Below are 22,573 nucleotides of genomic sequence, written 5' to 3'. Positions count from 1 at the left end.
AGAAGCTTTCCTCTTCATTGAACAAGAGCACTATTTTAAAATCAGACCCTGGGTCCTTGCTGTGGTGAGTGTCTTGGTGTCCCTGTAGGTCAGGGGTGGGGAACCTTTTTTCTGCCAAGGGCCATTTGGATATTTAGAACATCATTTGAGGGCCATACAAAATTATCAACTTAAAAATTAGCCTGCTATATTTGGTCAAACATTTAATTAACTTACCCCTAATGTGATGGCTGAAACTGCTTCTCTTTGGTGAGGTCTTGGCAGGGCCAGACCAAATGATTTCTCAGACCATATATGGCCCGCGGGCCAGACGTTCTCCACCCCTGTTAGGGGATTGTCTCATAGCTAAGACGCTAGATGAAGTCCTCTGGGTACGCAAAAAATTAAACTGTCTGCATAATTTTCAACTGAGGTCCAGTTTATTTATGGTGCTCCTCCAGATGGCCCACGTGCCTTTCTGGCCTCGTCTCTGCTTCCACGCCGCTCTGTGCATGCATTCACACACGTGCACAAGCACGCTGTTCTGTGTGTGACCATGCCAGCACTCATGCAAGGGACACCAAGCACTCTGCTGGCCCACCCAGGGCCCGCTGCTGAAATGACCCCACCAACCCACCAGTACAGCTAAATCCCACTCATCCATCATGACTCCCCACGTCTTCTTCTCAGAGCACAACTTTCAACAGCCTTCATGGCATTTAATATATTGTGTTATAATCAGCTATGAAGATGGCATCTGCTTGGACTGACTGTGAGCCTCAAAGGCAGGAAATGTCACCCCCTGTTCATTTTCCTCAGCACCGAGCACTTCTGTGGGGCCAGGTAAGCGTCTGAAGGATGAACACAGCACGTTAGTTCTTAAAGGCCTCTTCACCGACCTGGATACTGCTGGCCTGTTATCATATTTTTGATTACTGAAGAATAGCTCTTGTATGGTGCTTTTATTGTCAAATGGTATTAGAGTTTTAATAACTATCAGCTTACTGTAATAGAAGAACTAACACCAATGAAAACCCATCTTGAGTGGAAGATTTTAATCACTTTATATCTGGTGTAATGATTGCAAGGGGTTCCCAGTATTAAAGGGTCTCCTTTGTTCTCCAGCTTTCATGTTATTTGTTTTTAAAAAGTGAAGAAAGACAAAAGAGTTTTTGGGAGGAGTAACAGGTTCAGAAGAGGAGGAAAGGGAATGGGTATGAAAAAAGAAATGAGAACTTAATTCACAGAAGATAAATTGTGCAAAGCCCTCTTTCTGCCTCTTAAATAGACACCTTTAACAATATATCCACAAGTTTTTGCTGGTGGAGGAAGGGCCTGGTCTTGCAACAGTGATTACAGTGTTTCTCCTGTGGAAGTAGTTGTTGAAAATCAAAATGAGTGTTATTTTCCTTGGAAAGTCACCCGTTGGTCCCCTATGTTTTTGAGGCAGCAGGTTTTGTGGTACTTTGTTGCTCATCCTCTTGGGCAGTAAGAAAGTTTCTGCTTCTCGTAGCCTTGCCCACAGCAGATTTCACTGCTGGATGCGTTATTTGGATCCCCTTTGTGAGTGAAAATCTATGGAGGAGAGATGTTTTGTGATTTCACGATATGGTGATTAACCTTGGCTAAGCTCTCAGAGCTACAGTGCTAAATCATTCAAGTTCATTTCCAGTTTTGACATGTATGTTCAAATAGCTCTGAAATATACAAAGACATTCTATAATTGGGTCTATAATAGAATTCTACAACCGATTTACAGGCAGAGGCTTCCAAACTCTTTAGTCTCAGGGCTAAAATTTAAAATGTATTGAGGACCTCCAAAGGCTTTGTTTACATGGGTGATATCTGTCAATACTGTGTTAGAAATTAAAACTGAGAATATTTTGTGTTTAATTCATTTAAAATAAAAATATTAAAACCATTACATATTAACATAAGTAAAATATTTTTATGAAAAATTACAATTTCCAAAAACTAATTTAGAAGAGTTTTGCCATCTTTGCAGATCCCTTTAATGTTAGACTTAACAGAAGACAGCTGCATTTTTTGTTGTTGAATTTATTGGGATAACATTGGTTTGCAAAATCATACATGTTTCAAGCATACAATTCAATAAAGCATCATCAGCACACTGCATCAGGCACCCATCGCCCAAGCAAAGTCTCTTTCCATCCTCATTTTACCTCCCTTTGCCCACCTCCACCTACCCCCACCCCCTTCCCTCTGGCTATCACCACACTGTTGTGTGTCTATGTGTTATGTCTGTATGTTTTTTGGCTAATCCCTTCACCTTCTTTCATCCAGTCCCTCCCCCCCGCCCTCTGACAGCAGTCAGGCTGTCCCATGTATCCATGCCTATTTCTATTTTATTCTTCCGTTTTTTTCTGTTCATTAGATTCCACATATAAGTGAAGTCCTATGGTATCTGTCTTTCTCCGACTGGCTCATTTCACTTAGCAAAATACTCTCCAGGTCCATCCATGCCTTTGCAAAGGGTAAGATTTCATTTTTTATGGCCACATAGTCCTCCGTGGTGTAAATGTGCCACCGCTTTTCATCCACTCATCCACTGATGGGCGCCTGGGCTGTTTCCAGACCTTGGCTGTTGTAAATAATGCTGCTATGAACATAGGGGTGCATAGATACTTTCAAATTCGTGTTTTGGGATTCTTAGGACATTTTCCCAGAAATGGGATCACTGAGTGCAAGGGCAGCTCCGTGTTTAATTTGTGAGGAGCCTCCACGCCGCCCCCCAGAGCGGCCGCGCAGGGGGCCCCCTTCCCCACAGCTCGCCGGCGGGCGGCGCTCTTCCTTGTCAGTCCTCGCCCCAGGAGAGTTTTTCCGTTGCTTTTCAGAGAGTGGAAGGGGGAGAAGGAGGGGGGCAGGGGGGTGAGAGAGAGAGAGAGAACGCCAGGGATCGCGCCTGCAACCGCAGTACGTGCAACCTTGGCCGGAATAGAACCCGGGACCCTTCAGGCCCCAGGCTGATGCTCTAACCACTGAGCCGCACTGGCTGGGGCAGCACAGCTGCTTTCTTGCATCTACTCCGGCACTCAGTCTGTTGCGCGAACCCATGCAGTCACGGGGAAACTCCACTGGGAGCATACTGCTGAGAAAGTGGGTGTCTTAGTATTATTATGAAAATAGTTGTTACCTTACCGTATTGTTATAAAATAATTTTGACCTTATGACCGCTTGAAAGGGTCTCTGGGATCCTCAGGGGTCCCCAGACCACACTTTGAAAACTGGCTCTTCAGTTCTAAAAGGATTGTTCTTATGTTCTTTGAAAGAGAAAAAATTACTAATAGATTGCACTCTGTGTGTGTGTGCGTGTGTGTGTGTGTGTGTGTGTATGTGTGTGTGTGTAATAGCCCCACCTCCACCGCTAGGCGAAGGGAAACCACTGAAATATCATAAATCCAGTGGACTCCATTGTACCTCCGTTGGAAACTTACAGATGATTCCAGCAGGAGAGAAAATTTCCAAATACTTTAAAATAGGAAAGCCACAGAGTCTTTTGTTTGATCTTAGCCTAAAAATTGACACATTTAGTTACTGGTTATAAAAAAAAAAAGAAGTGGTCCATGTAGCATTATGATACACTAGTTTTCACCGAAACCCAGGCTTTAATTTGGGAGCGTGTGCAGGAGAGACAGGCCCCTATGTGCGGGCTGACGGTTGCCCGGGACATCCGCTCACGTAGCCACATCAGTCACGGGCCATCCACGTGAAGTGGCACAACTGCCCATTTGGTGGGTACCATAGTGTCACTTTTTTCCCCAGGCCACAAAAAAAGCCTTTTAAAGTAAATGTTTCAAGGACAGTGGCAACATACTAAATTCAGTTGTCTCAAAAATAACACACTTTTATTTTTAGGCAATTGCTTGATGGTACTTTTGTTTGGCAGTAGAATCTTTGCGCTAAGCCGATTCTGATTTTTAAAAGAAAAAACAAACAGCACTTTTGTAGGTTACTGCAAAGAAATTTTTTTTAAGTATTTAAAATAGTTGTATCTTCTAACTTGGCTGCGAATTTGTCGAACAAGTGATCCATTTAAAGTAGTTTTGAGGAAAAAAATTCTCACATCCACCCAGAACTCTCTACTGTGTTACTAGTACATTCTTTTCCTCCAAACCCGGAGATTCGTGGTGTTTTGCGATCTGGTATCTGGGTCAGTAGCAATAGTTTAAATTCTAAGTAAGACAAAATTGCAAAGTTTTGACTCCTGTGAATTAATGGGAGGGGAAAGGCTGGTAAGAAGAAGGTGCATGGGGTAGGAAGGGGCTTCCCCTTACCTTACAGAGCCTCCGCAGCCTAGGGATTATTCTTGGGAAGTCCGCAGTTGTTTATCTAGCTGAGAAGAGAGAAATTCCTTAATGGGCAGTTCTTAGAAAAACATTGTGGTGTTAGCTAAACCCCCCTGTAGCTGGAAGTTTAAGAGTAACATATGGAGGGGAGGCAAAGATGACTATTTTCAGAGAATAAGAGCTGTATCACTCAACATGTCCAGCAGCACACGCACTCACACACACACAGACACACACACACAGACACACACTCACACACACGCACTCACACACGCACTCACACACAGACACACACACGCACTCACACACGCGCACACACACTCAGACACACACACAGACACACACACAGACAGACACACATGCACTCACACGCACTCACACACACACACACACACACACACACTAGTTCTTCTAGGATAAATGGTTGCTGATGTCTGCTCTTAGGATATTCTGTTCTTTCAATTATATTAGGTAATTTCTATACAGCTACCAGGATATTATTTTTGGTGAATGTTTACTTTATACAGGGAAGTCTACTATGGTTAGACAATTAAAGGTATTTTATTCCACCTCCTGAATGTTTCCGTTACGCCCAAGTTGGTGTGTCTATAAACCACAGTGCTGAGCATGAGCATAAACTGGGTGCAGCGGGTGACAAATCCTAAACTCTCAACACACAGTAATATTCAAAATAGACAAACATCTTAACAGTTTAGGATTTGTGGAGTTTAATAAAATACTGGGGAAAGAATTTTGACTTTTAAGATTAGAATTAGATTTGAGAATAAAAGCAAGTCAATTCTGTAGACCACTGATGTTTCTCTTTTTCTTTTCATTTTTTAAAAATTATTTTTTACCATTTCTTTTAAACAGCTCTAAAAAATAGGCTAAGCTTTTTTTGATAAAAATCTTTCTATAACGTAATGCCCTCCCAAACTCATACTGGACATAACTAAATGTTATAGTGATTATGCTCTCATTAGAAACATAACACACACTGGTATGCTTTCACATGGCCACTTGCACCAAAACTCAGTAGCTCTAAACTACTGTAACTTTGTAGTGTTATTCCTTTTTATAGATATATATAAATATGTCTTTATTGATTTATTGAGAGGAAGAGAGAGAGATAGAAACATCAATGATGAGAGAGTCGTCATTGATGGGTCGAGTCCTGCAGGCCCCTTACTGGGAATGGAGCCCACAACCCGGGCATGTGCCCTGACTGGGAATCGAACCTCAATCTCCTGGATCATAGGCCGATGCTCAACCACTGAGCCACACCCGGCCGGGCTATATCTTTTTTTTTTTAAGTCCTTTAGTCTTGTGTGTTGTCAGGCTGTCACTTCATGGGACTGTCGTAGACTTGCCTTGGCAGCTGCCTTCTACTTTTAGTTTGGGAAATCAGATTTCCAAACATGTTAAGATTATTTCTAGAGTAAAAGTAATTTTATGTCATCCATTTTGGTTATTAGAGATTAAATTTTTGGCTTAATATTTTTTCTTATATTTTGGATACTTGAAATTACCAGCAAAAGAAGTTCTAGATAAGTGAGGCATTATTTGTATGGTATATTACAAATTACTGATGAAATTAAATGTGAAATATAGATAAAAGTAGGGAAATGAGTACTAGCTAGGATGAGCAAAAGCCTAGAGGAACTTTGCAAAATCATCTGTATTCAGTTGTATGAACAAATTCCAAAGTATTTCCCTTATCTAAGCCACATGCGTGAAAATATACACGCTTTTCAGGATATGAATACATACACAGAGAATTTTAAAAATGTAAGTCCAAGTTTGAGTACCAGTAAAACATTTATAAATATAGATGTGCTCACATAGCCAAAGTTCGGTAAAACCGCACTGAAGGCAAAAATGGATAGTAAATTCACATATTGCTCGCATTGTGAATCGAAGTAGATGTTCTAAGTAGCCAACTTGTTGCAGTGCTTGAAAAAAGTGAAGGGATCTTAAGATATTATTAGAAAATTTAAAATATTACTAAAACAAAAATATTTTGGAGGCAAGTTCTGAGGCAGAGGTTATCTTACTAAACGTGCACATGGCAGAAGGAAAGAATGAGAAGCGACCGCAGGAGCCTGGGCCCCAGCAGCTTGAAGGCATTTTTATCAGAAACTCGAGTCAGCAGGGAATGTGGCAAATACCTGACTCCTTTAGTGCTGCAATATTCTGAGAGTAAAATTCTCATTATAATAAATATTTTCATTATTTAAATATGTAGCTATATCATTAATACAATATACACTTAAGATAATACCTCTGATTTTTTTAAGCCTTATCATGTAGCAGAGTAAGGCCTTAAATGAATACTTGATATTTTAAGCATATGTTAATTGCCTTCTCTGTGCCAGAAGTGAGCACTTGAGATGATGATGATGAAAGCGGGGAGAAGGCTGTTGGTTGGCCTGAGCTGCCACCCACACCCCTTTCCCCAGTTCCTCTGGTGACCGGGATGTTTGTGAGTTCCCTCGGCCTGGCCCAAGATGCAGCTTGTGGGTTTAGGACAGACACCTATTATGGACTGAATGTTTCCCCCCCACACACACACAATTCATATGTTCAAAGATGGGGCCTTAATAAGGTCGTTGGAGTTAGACGGGGTCATGAGGTTGGGGCCCTCGTGATGGGGGTAGTCCCCTTATAAAGGGACACGAAAGAGCTCACTAGCTCTCTCTCTGAGAGTGAACCAAGCAGAGGGTGTGTGAGCACTCTGCAAGACAACCACCCACAAACCAAGGGAAGGCGCTTCAGAATGAAACCACCTTGCCGGGACCCCCAGTTGTCCATTTCTGCTGTCTAAGCCGCCAGCGTGCGGGATTTCGCTGGGGCAGCCCAGCGGAGTAAGATAACACCTCACCTGTGGGTGAAGCAAATTAGCCCAGGTTGGGCTCACAAGTTATTTTAACCACCATGCTCCAGGCAGTTTCACTAACCGCATGGAACTGCCATCTGTTAATTACAGAAAGGAATAAACGGGGAATTTTACTCCAAAGACTTTATGTATGAGTAGAAAGTCATTTGAGGGTGTCTCCTCCCCTTCGTCGAATGATAAATAGATAAAAAACTGTGAATCCTATACAGTGACCCCATCTGATGAGAACAAGATTTCACCATCAATTAGACCAAATCTCCTAAATCCTTCTAAACTTTATAATTTGCCTATTGAAGAAAGAGCAATTCTAGCTATAAAAACCAGTTTATTAAAAAGATTCTTCTGTTAATTAACTGGAGATATTAGAAAGTAGTTTTTGAGCTTTATAAAATCAGTAACCAAAATGTAATTGTTATAGGGAAACCATATTAAAAAATGATACTATTTCCAGGTTATTTATAGCTATAGATTCATGCCCAGTGCTTCCTTCCATGGACTTACTTCTTAATATTCTTAATTTATGATCACAATTCACTTTTGAGGAGAATAAATAGTTGTTTACTAGCATAAGACCAAAGAATTATGAATAATGAAATGATCAACATTGGGATAAAATCAAGAGAAACACAATATAATATTTACAGTTTGTAGCAAACTGAACTAACAAATTAAAACAATGTTATATTACTGAATTAATTTTAATAGCTAAACAATATTTAGGTTTTTTAATCACTGGATGACCAGTTAAAGAAATTGCTGTGAAGGGAAATTAAAATCTAAAATACAAAGATAAACTAGGTAATCTTTATGGTCTCTTCTAACCCTGACATTCTTTCCAGAAAATAAAATTTCAAAAAATTCTTTGATCTACAAATGAAAAGGGTAATGATTTGTCCAGAATGCTGATTTTAGTCATACCTGCGTTTAAATCTTTTTAAAAATGAACATTTGGGATTTAACTAAAAATCATACTAAAAAGGAAAAGAAAAGTATTATTCTGCCCACACATTTATCCATTTGAGCAAGAAAAAACATAAAACAAAACAAAATGTTATTTGGGTAAAGAAAAAAACCCACAATTTTAAATTTCAGTTGTTTTGTGAATAGTTATTTCAGTTCAACCATTGATAAGTTTTTCTAAACAATAAGTCAGTATAGTCCTTTGCACACAGTTGGTATCAGTGTGTGTCAGTGTGTTTAGCTAAGTGAATTCAAATTAATTTTCTATTTCAAATCTATTAAACATAACATTTAGATCATATAAAATTCATAATTCAGTTAGAAAAGAGAAAAGAATGGGAGAACCAAATAAACCTCTGCACAGAAAATGAGCTAAATGTTATATTTTTTGAGAAGCACAACGATTTTAAGGAATTTATGTATATTCAGAATTTAACCTTAAACACCAAACTATTGACACTAAACACCCTAAATTACTCTGAATTTACTCAAATCCCAGGAATTAATTTGTAAGAATCTAAGATGAAGTTTTGTTTGTGTGTGTGTGTGTGTGTTTGCAATAAGTGTGCAAAATTCGCCTTGAAACATCTTTCATTGCAGTGATCATATAGATGATTTTCCAAAAAAGATCTGAACAAAACTTTTGAGTCAGTAGCCCTCTTCCACTAGCACCAATGGTAAAATACTACTCAGTGAAATGTGTTTAGAATAAATAGAATCATTTTTAAATAAATGACAATTTAATACTTGCTGAAACCCTACATAAAAAACATATATACAGATACAATAAGAGTTATAACTAATTTACTTTTTAAATTTTTTATTGAATGATTTTTAACCAACTCACATTATAAAAGAACGTACACATGTATTGAATTTCAGCTATTTTGGACACCATTTACAAAATCAGTTTATCATAATCTGATCAAATATTCCTTTGCATACTAATCAAGGACTTAGCTCCCCATTCATAAAAATAATAACAAATAAAATAAATTCGAACTCCGGCAAAATCAGTGGCTTGGGTGTGTTGTGACAGAAGAGAATGTGTGCCCTTGAAGCCGCCGGGAAGAACAGACCAGCGACTAGGCCTGCAACTCCTGAATTTTATGGTTCGCTAAACTACAAGTCACTAAAGCCCTTTAAAAATAAGGGCCTGGCCCTGGCCGGTGTTTCTCAGTGGTTCGAGCATCATCCCATGAACCAAAGGATCTCAGGTTCAATTCCCGGTCAAGGCACATACCCAGGTTTCAGGTTCAATTCCCCCCATCAGGGTGCATGCATGAGGCAAGCAAGCGATGTTTCTCTCTATCTCTTCCTCCCTCTCCCTCCCTCCCTCTCTAGAAGCAATAAAAAACATATCCTCAGGTGAGGATTTAAAAAATAAAAATAAGAGCCTGAACTAATGCCCTTTTACGGCCATTCAGCTAAAATATATCTGTTCATTCAGGAAATATGTAGCAAGTGCCCCAGGGCAGCCACTGGACTCTCTCTGTCGGCTGAGGCTGCCATAATGGCCAGAGTCAGCGAACTGCCTTGGTCCCTAATGAAAATCATCAGAACCTTCTTTTAAAAATTATTCTTAAATCATATTTATTTTAAGGAATTTACTTAAAATTACTAATCAGAGAATTCGCCAAAATAATCTGCCTACGGCCCTACATGGAAAACTGAATTTTGTCAAGGGGGAAAAAGGGCTCTCTTGAAAAAGACAAGAATAGCTTGTCCTAAAAATACATAGGATATTGTGTAGCATAAAATGATGTGCCTTTCAACAAGTGATCACCTACAACTGTTGAGCTGTCTCCCCTACGCATGCATGGAAAGTCCATGGTTGGAATTCTAGTTAAATAAAAGCTTGAGATCTTTAAAAAAATCTCAGCTTCCCTATTTTTTAAACTAAATTTATTTCATAGGATGAAGTATTTTTCCCATTTTAAATAATACACACTTCAGTTGATATTTTTCAAAGCAGTAAAATAGTTGATAGTTTGGTTGATAAAGCTATTCCTTATAATTCTTAAAAAAAAATTTTTTTTTAATTTTCTCAGACCCAAGAGAAAATAATATAAACACTGAGTCATGAACTGAATGGGTCCATCTCAGAGTAGTACTGCTGTAAATTTTTGTCTCCAACTCGATTTTAAATTTTACTGACTACCTGTGTCTATGCAGTTTCACACTTAACATGTAACCGACATGCTATTAGATTCTTCTTAGAGTAGGACCCTGAGAATAAGTCCATTGAGAAATCACATTATTTATAGTACCGGCTTGAAGTGGTAAATGAGTGTCTAATTTTTAAGAAGGCAGAAACAAACCATTCCCCCCCCCCCCACAAACCAAACTTACGACCATGTAAAGAAGAATATACGCTTGGCATTGAAACGCCCATCCTAGTGTCCATATCTTGACCTAAACAGTTTTTAAATGTAGGAACATCTCCTAATTTTAAAAAAGTAACTTAATAGGAATGTCGAAATGCTACTAAGAAGAGTTCAAGTCCAGGCATACCCCGGGACGCGCTCTTGCTACAGTAGCCAGGACCGGTCCCCCCCGGGATTTGCCCCGTCGCCGGCCGGGTCGCGTTACCCGTAGGCGCAGTCGGCGCGGTCCCCGCGGATCCAGCGGCACAGCTGCGCGTACTTGAGCGGGGTGATGCGCACGGCCACGTTGTAGTCCTTCTGCGCGCCGGCCACGTCCACCCACTGGTGGCCCGAGTACACCGCGATGATTTTGCGCTTCCAGTTCTTCTTCTCGGGCTCTCTCAGGCGCAGGTAGACGCCGGAGCCGGTGGAGCCCGACTCGGCGTCGCAGTACTGATAGAGCAGATCGCTGGACTCGTCGGACACGCTGCAGAACCGGTAGACCAGCTGGTCCGCCCGGTCGTGATCGAAGCCCGAGAAGTGGATCATGCCGCCGGGGAGCTTCCCGAGCTCCGGGCTCACGCCCAGCTCCATGTACCGCTTCTTGTGCGCGCGCTTCAGCTCCAGGAGGGCGTAGTCGTAGTCCAGGGCGGCGTCCCCGCCGGGGCCTGCGGCCCAGCCTCTGGGAACGTGGGTGTTCCTGACCCGGGTCCACTGGAAGGAGGGCCTGCCCGCGGCCGCGCCCCGGCGCCGCGCGGCTCCCTTCCGCGGCCCGCCCGCCTCGGCTCGCTCCTCCCCGCGCGCTCTGCCGCCCCCTGCCGGGGCGCCGCCGTCCGCGCCTCTCCGGCTCCTCCGGGAAGCCCTGCGTTTCTTGCCGCCGCCTCTGTTCCTCACCTTCAGCAGCCCCACCCTCAGCTTCTGACTGCCCCTCACGTAGTCCTTCCCGTCGTGGACGCAGTGGGCCGCCGTGAGCACGTGCCTGGGGGAGACCAGGACGCCGCTGCAGCCCGTGGACAGCTTCACCGCCGTGCTGAAGGGGAAGCTGGTTAAGAAGCGCTTGTCCAGGATGCTGAACCTGCTGTCCGTGCCGTACACCTGCCTCTTTCTCCGAACAGGCGCCCCCCTCGCGGTGGTATTTGGAGTTGGCTCAAGGTCCAGGCCTTGAACTTTCACCCTGGTCAAGGTCCGGGTGCCGTTCTCAAAGACGGTCTCGTAGGAAAGGGACTCTTCCAGGTCGGAAAGGCTGGGGGCTGGGAGCTGTCGTCGGCACTCAATGCCACACACTTTCTTTAACACCGCCTTGGCGTCGGCCTCAAACGTGGGGCTGGTGAGGTGGAAAGTTCTTTCGCTGACAACCCGGGGTACTTTTCTCAAACGCCACGTAAGATCCTGTTCCATCTCTGATCCATCGATGAGGGTGCACCCAAGGGTGAAAAATATCAACCAAAACAGCGTATTTTCCATTGTGTTCTTCTCTTTTGTCCCTAAAAAAAACAAAAAAAGGAAAGAGAAACTTTAGAATGTTTTCTTTTTAAATGTTCCTTAACCATGTCAGTTAGGCCTTGGTCCTATATGTGCCTTCCCCACAAATAGGAGACCTTATTTCCAACGTACTTAGGTTTTACTGCAATGAAACACCCTGCTAAGTAGGTTCATACAAATTTCCAAAATCAGTACATTGTTTTTCACCCAACCTTCCCTCCACCAGCCCTTACTCACCTCCCCGCATCTGCCATCTCCACCTCTACCTCCCCGGAGGCCCAACGTGTGGGAGAGCAGGGCCAGACAGCCCCACTCTTCCTTCCCAGGTCTCCTACAACTTTCTTCCAGATGATTTAGACATAAAGATAGCAGGAGATGTCCTGCACTTTCCCTGCAGTTGGCTCCTTAAAAGCAGGGATCATAAGATTCCTCATCTCTAGAATGTAAATGCCTAGCACAGAGCTCAAAAAAGACGCTCATTAGAATACAGAGACTTTGCCTGGACCATGGTTTGCAGACCAAGCTGATTGACGACATAATTAAAATCACCAGATACTATTCTAAAAGCAGTAGAGGTTTTTTCAATAAATAAACGGGGTCATCTGCTATTGACTGGCATTGATTTTTACAAGCAGAACCCCTTATCATAAAAAGAAAGTATGCACAGGCCATTTTACGCTAAAGTCAGAAAAATGTGCCCTGTACTTTTTTTTTTTTTTTTTTTTTAAACAAAGTTGTGCCTGGAACTACCCTCTAAGCAAAAAAACATACAAAAAAAGTTTCATAGTGAGATCTTTATGTGAAAATTAGTTACAAGAATCTGTGGAGCAGGGCTATGATTCTGAATTGGCCACTTGGGGGAACATGATCACGGTTAAATATAGTCCCTTTCACCATGGGTCTCCTCATCTAAGAGCAGTGCTTTTGTGTTAAGTGCTTTTAAAGTTGCCAGTACTGATAAGTCATATATTACCTCTTCTAGTGTTTACATCTTCTTACCCTCTTTTCCTGTCTCTCTAGGCTGATGGGTATGTAAATCTGTGTAGTGGAACTGAGGTTTGTCAGCTGTTGCTTCCTGAGGGGGGGGGGGTAGCACTCTGGAGCAGCAATTTTGAAATTTGTAAGCTATGCTCCAAGCCGTTTTTCACTACAAGACTTACAAGACTTGGACTCTCAATGCTTTCTGACAATTTTTTTTTGGCATGGAAAACAAAAGTAATGAAGAATGTTAGGAATGTTCCTCAACCCAAGGTACACCCATAGGATCCTGTACACAAGCATGAAAACCACAGGTTGTCCCTGACGCAGAGCTGAACACAGGCATCGCTTGATACAAGAGTTCATTTTATCACGTGCAAGTACAGAATTTTATTAACAAACTAATAACATTCCTTTGGTAAAACACATACTGCATAACCTCTTTATTGTTTAAACATGATATGTCCACCAAAATATGACATAATTAATTTGAATCCCCATGCATTTGAACATATGAAACAAATTTATAATCATCTTTACCATGACTTGGCCTCAGCAAGGTTACATAGTAGTTTTGCAGTTTCCATTGTTTGTATCTGCTCACACTTGAATGCTGAGTGATGGTGATTCTGGTTAATATTAGACTGTTTTGTTAAGTAGCTTGTGACTTGTTTTATTTGGGGAAATAATGGATATTGCCCAAAATTCAATAAAGAATATACTTTGGAAAAGAATCCACGCTCATTTCACAATATTTTCTAATCATTACCATGGCAAATTCAACGTCATACAGAGCAGTAATTATACTGATAATGATTTTGTGGAGCCACTTAGTATTCTCTTTTGTTATCTTCTATGCAGTTTTCACGATGAATACTTCATCAATTTTATTTAAGTGGATTGGAGTGGAAAAGGCCAACAACTCGGTCATTCTACTGAGACCCTAAAAGCCTATGCTTAACTGGCTAGTTCCCAAGATAAAAAAACGATGTCTTTGCCAAAAAAAAAATCCCCAGCTAATTCAGAGCATTATTTATTGCCTCTTAGCTTATCAACAGACCAAAACAGATAATAAAAAAGAGAGAGATATTTTATCTACTTGATTCTTAGCAAAATTTCAGTCAAGGGAGTTTTTTGGAAAACAAGTTTTTAAAATCGGGAAACAAGTTTTAAAAATTGATTTTTCATTTCTCCCTTTTTGAGAATAGCTGTCTATTGTGTACTTACTATTACATCGAAGACTGAAAGTCAGCCAAAGAACCTCATTGAGAAATACACAGAATCACTTTGTACATATTATCACTTGATACTAAGGGTCTGTGAAGTAATAAATGTGGGAGAGTCATTCCTAGGCAAAACAGAGATGTCTTAATCATGGTGCTGTGGTACTGTTTCCCAGTTAGTGTTTTGGTTTTTTTCAGTATGATTTAATTTAGTCTTGCAACTTTTTATCTACTTAGGGATTAGAAAGGCAGAATGCAGATATTAAATAAGTGACAAGATGATCTTCTACTATACAAATCGTTGAACTAGAACATGAACCAAATATATAGAAGTCTCCCTACTCTTTACTGAATAAAACATGTGCTCTGTGCCATAATTCTGTAGGAAGATTTTAAGAAAGCCCCATGTAATTCTTTTATGTCAACTTGATTAGCCACTGGGTACCCAGATACTTGGTTGAATATTTCCCTGGGTGTGTCTGTGAGGGTGTTTCTGGATGAGACTGACGCTGAACTGGTAGACTGAATAAAGCAGTTTTCCCTCCCTAATGTGGGTGGGCCTCGTCCAATCAGTTGAAGGTCTGAACAGAGCAAAAAGGCTGACCCTCCTGTGAGTAAGGAGAAACACCTCCTTCCTGACTGCTTTGAGCTGAGACATTGGTTTCTTCTTGACTTGGGACTCAAAATGAAACATGAACTACTCAAAGAATGTTATTAATTTGTTAATAAAATTCTGTACTGGTGTATTACAAACTATAAACCTTGTCATAGCAAAGGATGCCCAGCTTGTAGTCCCCAGAGTAGCTAGCAGTGTTAGCATCACCCGGGAACTTGTTAAAAATTATCATTTCAGGGCCCAACCACCTACTGTCCAAAACTCTCCAGGAGGAGGGCAGGTTCCCAACTATCTGTGCTTTAACCAGCCTTCCAGGCAATTCTGATACTCAATACAGTTTGAGAACCACCGTAGCAGCCAAGGCCCTGGTGTAGTAGCTTGAGCCACACACCAGAGGCAGTCTTTCCAGGGATGATTGCATAACTGGGTTTCAATCTGCTTCATGTTTGTATACAAAATAAATTTATTCTGAATTTTTCTCTTTTACTATGTTAGCAACTGCTAATATTGAATGGGTCAGTGGCTTAATAAAGAAAAAACATAACTTACTTTTTTTTAAATTTAAAAATATGGAACGCTTCACAAATTTGTCATCCTTGCGCAGAGGGCCATGCTAATCTTCTCTGTATCGTTCCAGTTTTAGTATATGTGCTGCCAAAGCGAGCACCATAACTTACTTTTGTTTAAATGACTTAATAATATATCTGAAAAGAGTCAAATCAAGTAGGTTTGTGTGTGATGCCTCCACCATCTGATGCCACAGACCATGCAGTGGCATGAGTTTGCCAGCCCTGTCTGGTGCCATTTGAGTGAGCCCCACAAAAATAAAAGCCATGCCCACATCTATCCTTGGGCATGGGAAGGGCAGAGCCTTGTAATACGACCTCAGAATCACAGTAATAAGAGGACATGGATTTAGTTAGCCTAATTTGGCCTGTAATTTAAAATTGGACAAATGTTTATGGATGCTTTCTTTTGGAAAATCTAAGTTTGCCTTGTGGTAAAATGTCAATGTAATGCAAATGACAGCTCTTACTGATGGAGCAACCCTGGTTCAGTGGATACATCTACATATGCCCAACGTCCAAAAAGCACTAACTCATGAACCTAGAGATACAGTCCCCACTGGGGCAGCAGCTATAATATTTTGAAATCTTTAATGTCCCTTATCTTCCTTCCTCTTCTTCCTTTTTCCAATCTTCCATTATAATTGTGACCTTAACTGTCATTTTCCAGATGGCTTGGACTTGAGAATTCAAATTCCAGTTTTGGTTAATGAAGTCGTCATGGCTCTCCACCATGAGTCAGTGTGCACACAGTTGATTACGGGTTGGGCCATGGAAATAAACGGAGTAGAAGGGAATTAGGAAGGAAGAATATCAGGCTATGCAGATGAACTTGTACTGATAGAGCAAATACTACTGCACATTTGTACCTGGTCTATGTTAACAGAAATAACCACACATAGCTACAAAAGATGACTTATTATTACTATTTTTTTTTTTTTTGCTTATGCTGTCTCAGAAATGTGATTGCTGATAGTATTTAGAATATTTGAGTACTGATACCAGCATAGTGGTTACAAGTGCAGACCAAGGAGAAGAAGACTTGGGCTAAGTCTCATCTTTACCACTTATGAGGCAAATGGATTGGGGCTGTTCATTAAGTTCAGTTAAGTTTCACTCCTCACCTGGAAAGTGGAGATAATAATAATCTCTACCTCACAGCATAATTGCGGGGGTGAAATGAGATGATATATGCTCTCAGCAGTGAGCCCAAAGCATGGTAAGCATAAATAGCAGGCTCCTTAATCATGATCGGTCTACCTTCGTGGGTGAATTAATGGTACAGCCATTATGGAAAACACTATGGTGGTTCCTCAGAAAATTAAAAATAGAGTTCCATATGACCCAGCAATTCCTCTCCTGGGTATCTACCTGAAAAACTTGAAAACTTGTATTCACAAAGGTATATGTACCCCTATGTTCACTGCAGCAATATTCAAGGTGGCCAAGACATGGAGACAGCCAAAGTGTCCTTCCCTAGAGGACCGGATAAAGAAGGTGTGATACATACACACTATGGAATACTGCCATTTGCAACAACATGGATGGACTCGGAGAGTATCATGCTAAGCAAAATAAGTCAGTAAGAACCATATGACTTCACTCATATGTGGGACATAAAACTGAAACTCATTAAACACAGACAACAATATGGTGGTTACCAGAGGGAAAGGGGTAGAGGGGGGCAGTAAAGGGTAAAGGGGGCAAATATATAGTGACGGAAGATGATTTGACTTTGGGTGGTGGGCACACAGTGCAATAATGTATCATAGAAATGTATACTTGAAACCTATATGATCCTATTGACCAATGTCACCCCAATAAATTTAATTTTAAAAAATCACCTTGAAACAACTTATCGCATAAGCCAAAGTTATAGCACTTCTAGTTTTCTAAAAAGTGAAATACTTTTATTTCATGATGGTTTCCAACACACACTCAAACTCCCTTTTTTCTTTCTTGTGTCTTGTTTTGTTTTGTTCAAGGACGGCTTCACTTTAGAGGCTTCCAAAATGAATTTTTTCCTAATTACTCCTTCCTATAAATATCTGTGTTTTTGTAATATAGTTTTCTCATTACTACTAAACTTAAATGTGATTAAACATTACCCAGCCACAAAACACTCAAATTGCATTTCCCTTGACTTATTTATAGCCTGGATCTACACAGGAATTCTGGAACCAAATCAGGTCCTCAGCCTAAAAAGAAATAGAGTCCATGTCAAAATAATAATTCTAAGGGAGTGACTTGCAGTGAAAAAAAAACTAACTTTTTGAAGGAGTCTATCTAGAGTGTGTAGATTACTTGAATGACATAATTATATTTATACTTGAGCTCAGGTAGGGCAGGTGGTCTAATGAAAGGTTAGATGATTGCTCACTCTATTAAACATTTCAAATGAATTGTTTTTCTTGCATATGAAAAACGAGGCTGCTGGCTTAACATCAGGGACCTGCACCGAATTGCTTTCCCTCACAAGGTGATAAATTCACACCTACTCAGGCCTTTCATTTCGCCTGTCCCTTGTAATGTATGGTGAGGCAGGTGTCCAAATTCATGTATATAAATAGTATGCTGTCACGGAACAGAATTTTGCATTAATCTGTTAAAATTCAGGGAGGGTGGGGGCCTAGTGTGGGTCAGGGACGGCTCAGTCAGACCAATGACCTTAGAGGGCCAACACCAACTTCTACCTTAATATATATGTCAGGACACACCAACGGTTGCATAACCATGTTTTACAACTTGCCTGTCCTTTTTTTATCCATCCAAGATTTCAACTGTCTACATTTATACACATACGTAAATGTGAAAACATGCCCCAGTCATCTCCCTCCTCCACTTTTATCTCCCTCTTTCTCTCCCTGCTCAGTAAAGATTGACATACAACAGGTAGGCACTGTGACCGGGGCCAGATGTTCTAAATACCTGCAAAGAGAAGTGCTGGCTTAGGCAAAAGGCCACAGCAGGAGAGGGGGCTCATTACTAGTAAGACTAAACAAGTGTAAAGCAAGCCTTAAATGGGTCAGGTTTTGGACAACACCTGTAAAAACTTTAGAAGTCACTTTCACAAATTGGGGGCAGATGTAGAGAAGAAAAGGTATTTTATGGAAGTTCCATTCCTGACCCACTTTAGACCCTCACTAATGTTAATTACTGACCGGAACATTGAATAGTGGCAGCATTTAGGTTAAAAAGTGCATGAAATTTCAGCTACAAGAAAATAACGGTGTTAGTGACATTAACGAATATGAAGAGTGAGAATGGGGGTGTTTCAATCATTATGGAAGCAGTGGGCACTGACATCAAATCAGTTTAAGTACACTTGCTACTTTTTAGCTTTGTGACTTTGTGAAGGTTACTTAATCTCTCCAAACATTATTTTCCACATTTGTTAAATAGGGATAATACTTTAACATATTTTTGTGAGGAACTAACATGACATATATATATATATGTCAAATTAGTGTCATATGTATCATTTATACACAATAAACAGCATAATAAACATTTGACAAATGGCAGCAACATATTAATATAAAACAGTGGAAGTCCAAACATAGGTAGATATTTATAAGGGACTTCATACATTTCTAACTGTTGTGTCCCTCATTGTTTAGGCCAAAGAGAGCCACATCCTAATTCCCAGAACCTGGGATTATGTTCCTTACACGGTAAAAGAGATTTGTAAATGTGATTAAGGATTCTGAGATGAGATTAGCTTGGGTTATCCAGGTGAGCCCAATGTAATCGCAGGGATCCTTATGAGAAGGTAGGAGGGCCTAGTGTGAGAAGGAGCTATGAAGATGGAAGCAGAGGACAGACTGATGCAGGGTCCACAAGCCAAGGGATGTAGAGTGGCCTCTACAACCTGAAAACAGATCCTCGTCTTGAATTTCCAGAAGGAATGCAATCCTGCTGACCCACTTTAGGCTTCTGGCCTTCAGAACTGTAAGATTATGTGTTGTGTTAAGTCACTAAGTTTTCAGTAGTTTTTTACAGCAGCAATAGGAAATCAATACACTTATAAAGGTATGAATCTACCTTTTTTTAAGTTGTCTGCCCTGGGTGTTTAGAAAGAAAGTAGGGAGGGATATAAAGTGGAAAAAAATGTTTGGTTCAGAGTTTTAAACATAAATGAAAATTTTCACTTTAAGGAAAAGTATACAGACATGAAATTTTAGAACTGAAAACAGATCATAACAAAACTTTATGGAGGCATGGAGCAGTATTCCAAGAGAGATGAGAATTGGAAAAGGGGAGATACATTTTATTCAACAAACGGATACTGAAGACTATGCACCATTTCAAAGTCTCTTCAGATCCTCTGTGATAGTTCTTAGCTCTCAAGTTAGCCTAGACAATTTCTAAGACCTCTTTCATCTCTAATGTCCTAGGTTAAACCACCAATGATAAAACACAAATAATGTATTCATCAATGATCCTCAAGAAGCTTCAATTCCTAGTCTTTCCGGGTAGGAATTGCCTGCGATCCATATTGCTTCCACTAGATGGCAAAGTTAGCCTGGTGATAGCAAATCTAAGCTCCTGCATTTAAATTGTTTACATTTCTGAGCTGTGATATAGAATTTATTTTAAAAGCATGTGGAATTCAGCAGGAGGAGAAGTCTAACTGGCTAATATACAAAATGGTTGTCACATATGGAATGTATCACATTTAGAAAACCCATCTACAGGCCACAGAGCCCATCCTGATGAACTGAGAGCTGATAACGCTGTCTTCAGCCAGACAATTTTCTGGCAGGTGGTTTTCCGAAAATCGTTGCAGTGCCAGCACACTTCCACGATGACCTACAGCACTGCTAAATAGTCCCCCAAATGTGCTGCAGTTCATTTCAACATGAAGGAAAATCTTCAACCTGCCAACTATTTCACATATGTTTATCAAATACTTTATAATCCATTCCTAAGGGATATGCTCTCCGCTGATCCTATGCTGAAAATAAATGGCAAGAAAGTTCATTGACAACGTGCCAATTTCTATTCAAAATATCATGCTATAGCACGATTTTCCAGTTTAGTTTCAGGAATGGAGACAAAGTAATGTCTGCTTTAAGAGTTTGGCAGTACCTAAGGGAAAGGAAGATGGTAAAGTTACACAGTTGATTGTTTTACAGTAACCCACATCTTCTGTTTCTCATCACAATAAAAAAATACCCTCCCTTTGTTTTTCAGCTATTTTTCCAGGACATGTACATTTCAATTTATGCAATGGATATGCTCTGTGTAAATCAAATTTGGGGTGAATGGCAGTAAGGGAGCCCCAAGGGAACCCTATGCTGGCTCTCTCATGCACTGACATAGGAAGTGCACAGCATATGGCTCCAAACTGATTTTTATATCTTGCAAGTTGATCTTTGAAAGCAAAGAATGTCTGTAAATGTATTAGGTTTGCTACTTTTCAGGCTTTAAAGGAGCTTCTAATCATGCATCAGTTTAACACGTTTGAAACTTTTGAAGACAACTGTAGTTAGGCAAAGTTATAAAATAACTTTTGCACCACTAGTTTGACTTTGCTGTTTCCTAATCTCTCATCTCAGATTTCTCATCTGCAGTTAACTCAGTGCTAGGTGAGGGAGCTTCAGCCTCCAAAATTCTGAGTCTGATCCTGCTGTTAAAATGCAATATGCTTGCCTTGAGCATTGGGCAGAGAAAGATAAATAATTTACTCAATAGGGAAAAATAACTCACATTAGCAATTGTTTATTTTAACATATAATGAGCACATACTATGTGCCAAGCACATAGGCTAAACAGTCTCATATTTAAAAACATGAAAAAGATTCTTTTAAGCCTACAGGTTTCTGAGCAGTCTGGAATAAAATTCTGGAGAGTTCAATCCCTTTCACACTAAAGAAACTCCTCTAATATTTCCTTAAAAAAATAAAATTCCAAATGATGCTTGGCCACTACTTTCAAGCCTAGATGTCTTATTTGGCTGGGATTTTAACATTCTTCCTACAAATTATAAAACAGATTCTAAGTATAATTCTCCAAGCAGCAAAATATGACTTTTATAATCCTCTCTGGAGACAAATGTACATGAGATAAAATGAGAATTTCAGAAGTTAGTAGGATTAATAAAAGAGGCGGTGGGGGGCACACCTAGATAGGACATGCAGTTTTATTTCAAATCAACGACAGTGTGAAAAGTTCAGAGGATTCTGGCAAGAATATTTTTACAACTTTCAAAATTTTTTTATTATAGAAAATGTCCAAACTACATACAAGTAGAGTAAAAAGTATTTTTAAAAGTAGAGAAAAAAGTATATCCCCATGTGCCCATCGGCCAACTTCAACAATTATCAATATTTTGCCAGTCTTGTTTCATCTATCCCCCCCTTTTCTATTATTTTTTGCTAGACTATTTTACAGCAAGTCCAACACGTTTCAATTTCTTTTCACCTTCTCATTTTAAAAATGTTTCCCACTGCTCCTTTTGCTGACCTGGGCAGCCAAGTTGATGAGAGAGGGGACATTGAGTCTAGCTTTCATAGTAACTCTGCCAAAGAGGTTTTCAAGAGTAGACTTTATGAAGAATGCGTTTTACACCTTTTTCAATAGCATCTGCTAATAATCATAAAAATAAAGAGGTTCCCCTCTGGTACTGCTTAAGTAGAAAGAATTCCATTTATTTTCCCAACGCAAACATTGTTACTGTTAATATTAAACTGCAGAGGCAGGCGCACAGTTGCCTATTGGAAGAGAAGTTCATTTCTTCCAGGACAAAATGCTCGCTCCGATGCCATCCTTGGCGCCCGTCAAAGCAGCGCCCCTCGGATGGGTCCTGCCTTTCGGGGAGACGGCCGAGCTCTGGGGTCTCTCGGGCGGGGCTGAGAGGTGCGGGCGGGGGGCGCCCCATCCTTACCTGTGAGGCTGTTTCGGTCCCCAGGGCGCTGCCCTGCTCGCGTCAAGGAGCCTCCGGGCGGTCACCGGGGCTGGCCAGCGAGGGGCAGGGCGGGGCGCTGCTGCCACGAGCCGGGGGACAGCGCGAGCCGGGCCGCCCACCGCGCCCGCCTGCAGCCGGCTGCGCCTCCGGAGCCCGCGGCCGAGACTGCGGAAGAGGCAGCGCCCGGCGGCGCCGAGGGGCGATGGGAGGGGAAAGGGGGTGATGACGCCGGGCAGACGTGGGGTGGGATGGGTGGGGGGCGGGGGGAGGAAGGGGGTGGGATGGGTGGG

General features: G+C 41.0%; 1 protein-coding gene and 1 non-coding gene across 2 annotated transcripts; both read right to left on the bottom strand.

Moving 5' to 3' along the window:
• Positions 1-8,945: 8,945 nt before the first annotated feature.
• Positions 8,946-22,357, bottom strand: PRSS35 (serine protease 35). Its single transcript, XM_087817146.1, has 2 exons — positions 22,263-22,357; positions 8,946-11,992 (listed from the first exon to the last, which is right to left on the bottom strand). The coding sequence occupies exon 2, from the start codon at positions 11,970-11,972 to the stop codon at positions 10,731-10,733; it is 1,242 nt and encodes a 413-aa protein (XP_087673272.1). The 5' UTR covers positions 11,973-11,992; positions 22,263-22,357; the 3' UTR covers positions 8,946-10,730.
• On the bottom strand, positions 15,371-15,474 carry LOC148093081 (U6 spliceosomal RNA). Its single transcript, XR_015714623.1, has one exon. It is a non-coding gene; the product is annotated as a U6 spliceosomal RNA (small nuclear RNA).
• Positions 22,358-22,573: the final 216 nt, after the last annotated feature.

Source organism: Miniopterus natalensis, chromosome 5 (genome assembly GCF_054644295.1).
Source record: "Miniopterus natalensis isolate mMinNat1 chromosome 5, mMinNat1.hap1, whole genome shotgun sequence".
Lineage (NCBI taxonomy): Eukaryota > Metazoa > Chordata > Mammalia > Chiroptera > Miniopteridae > Miniopterus > Miniopterus natalensis.
This window is presented reverse-complemented; position numbering and strand designations above follow the sequence as displayed.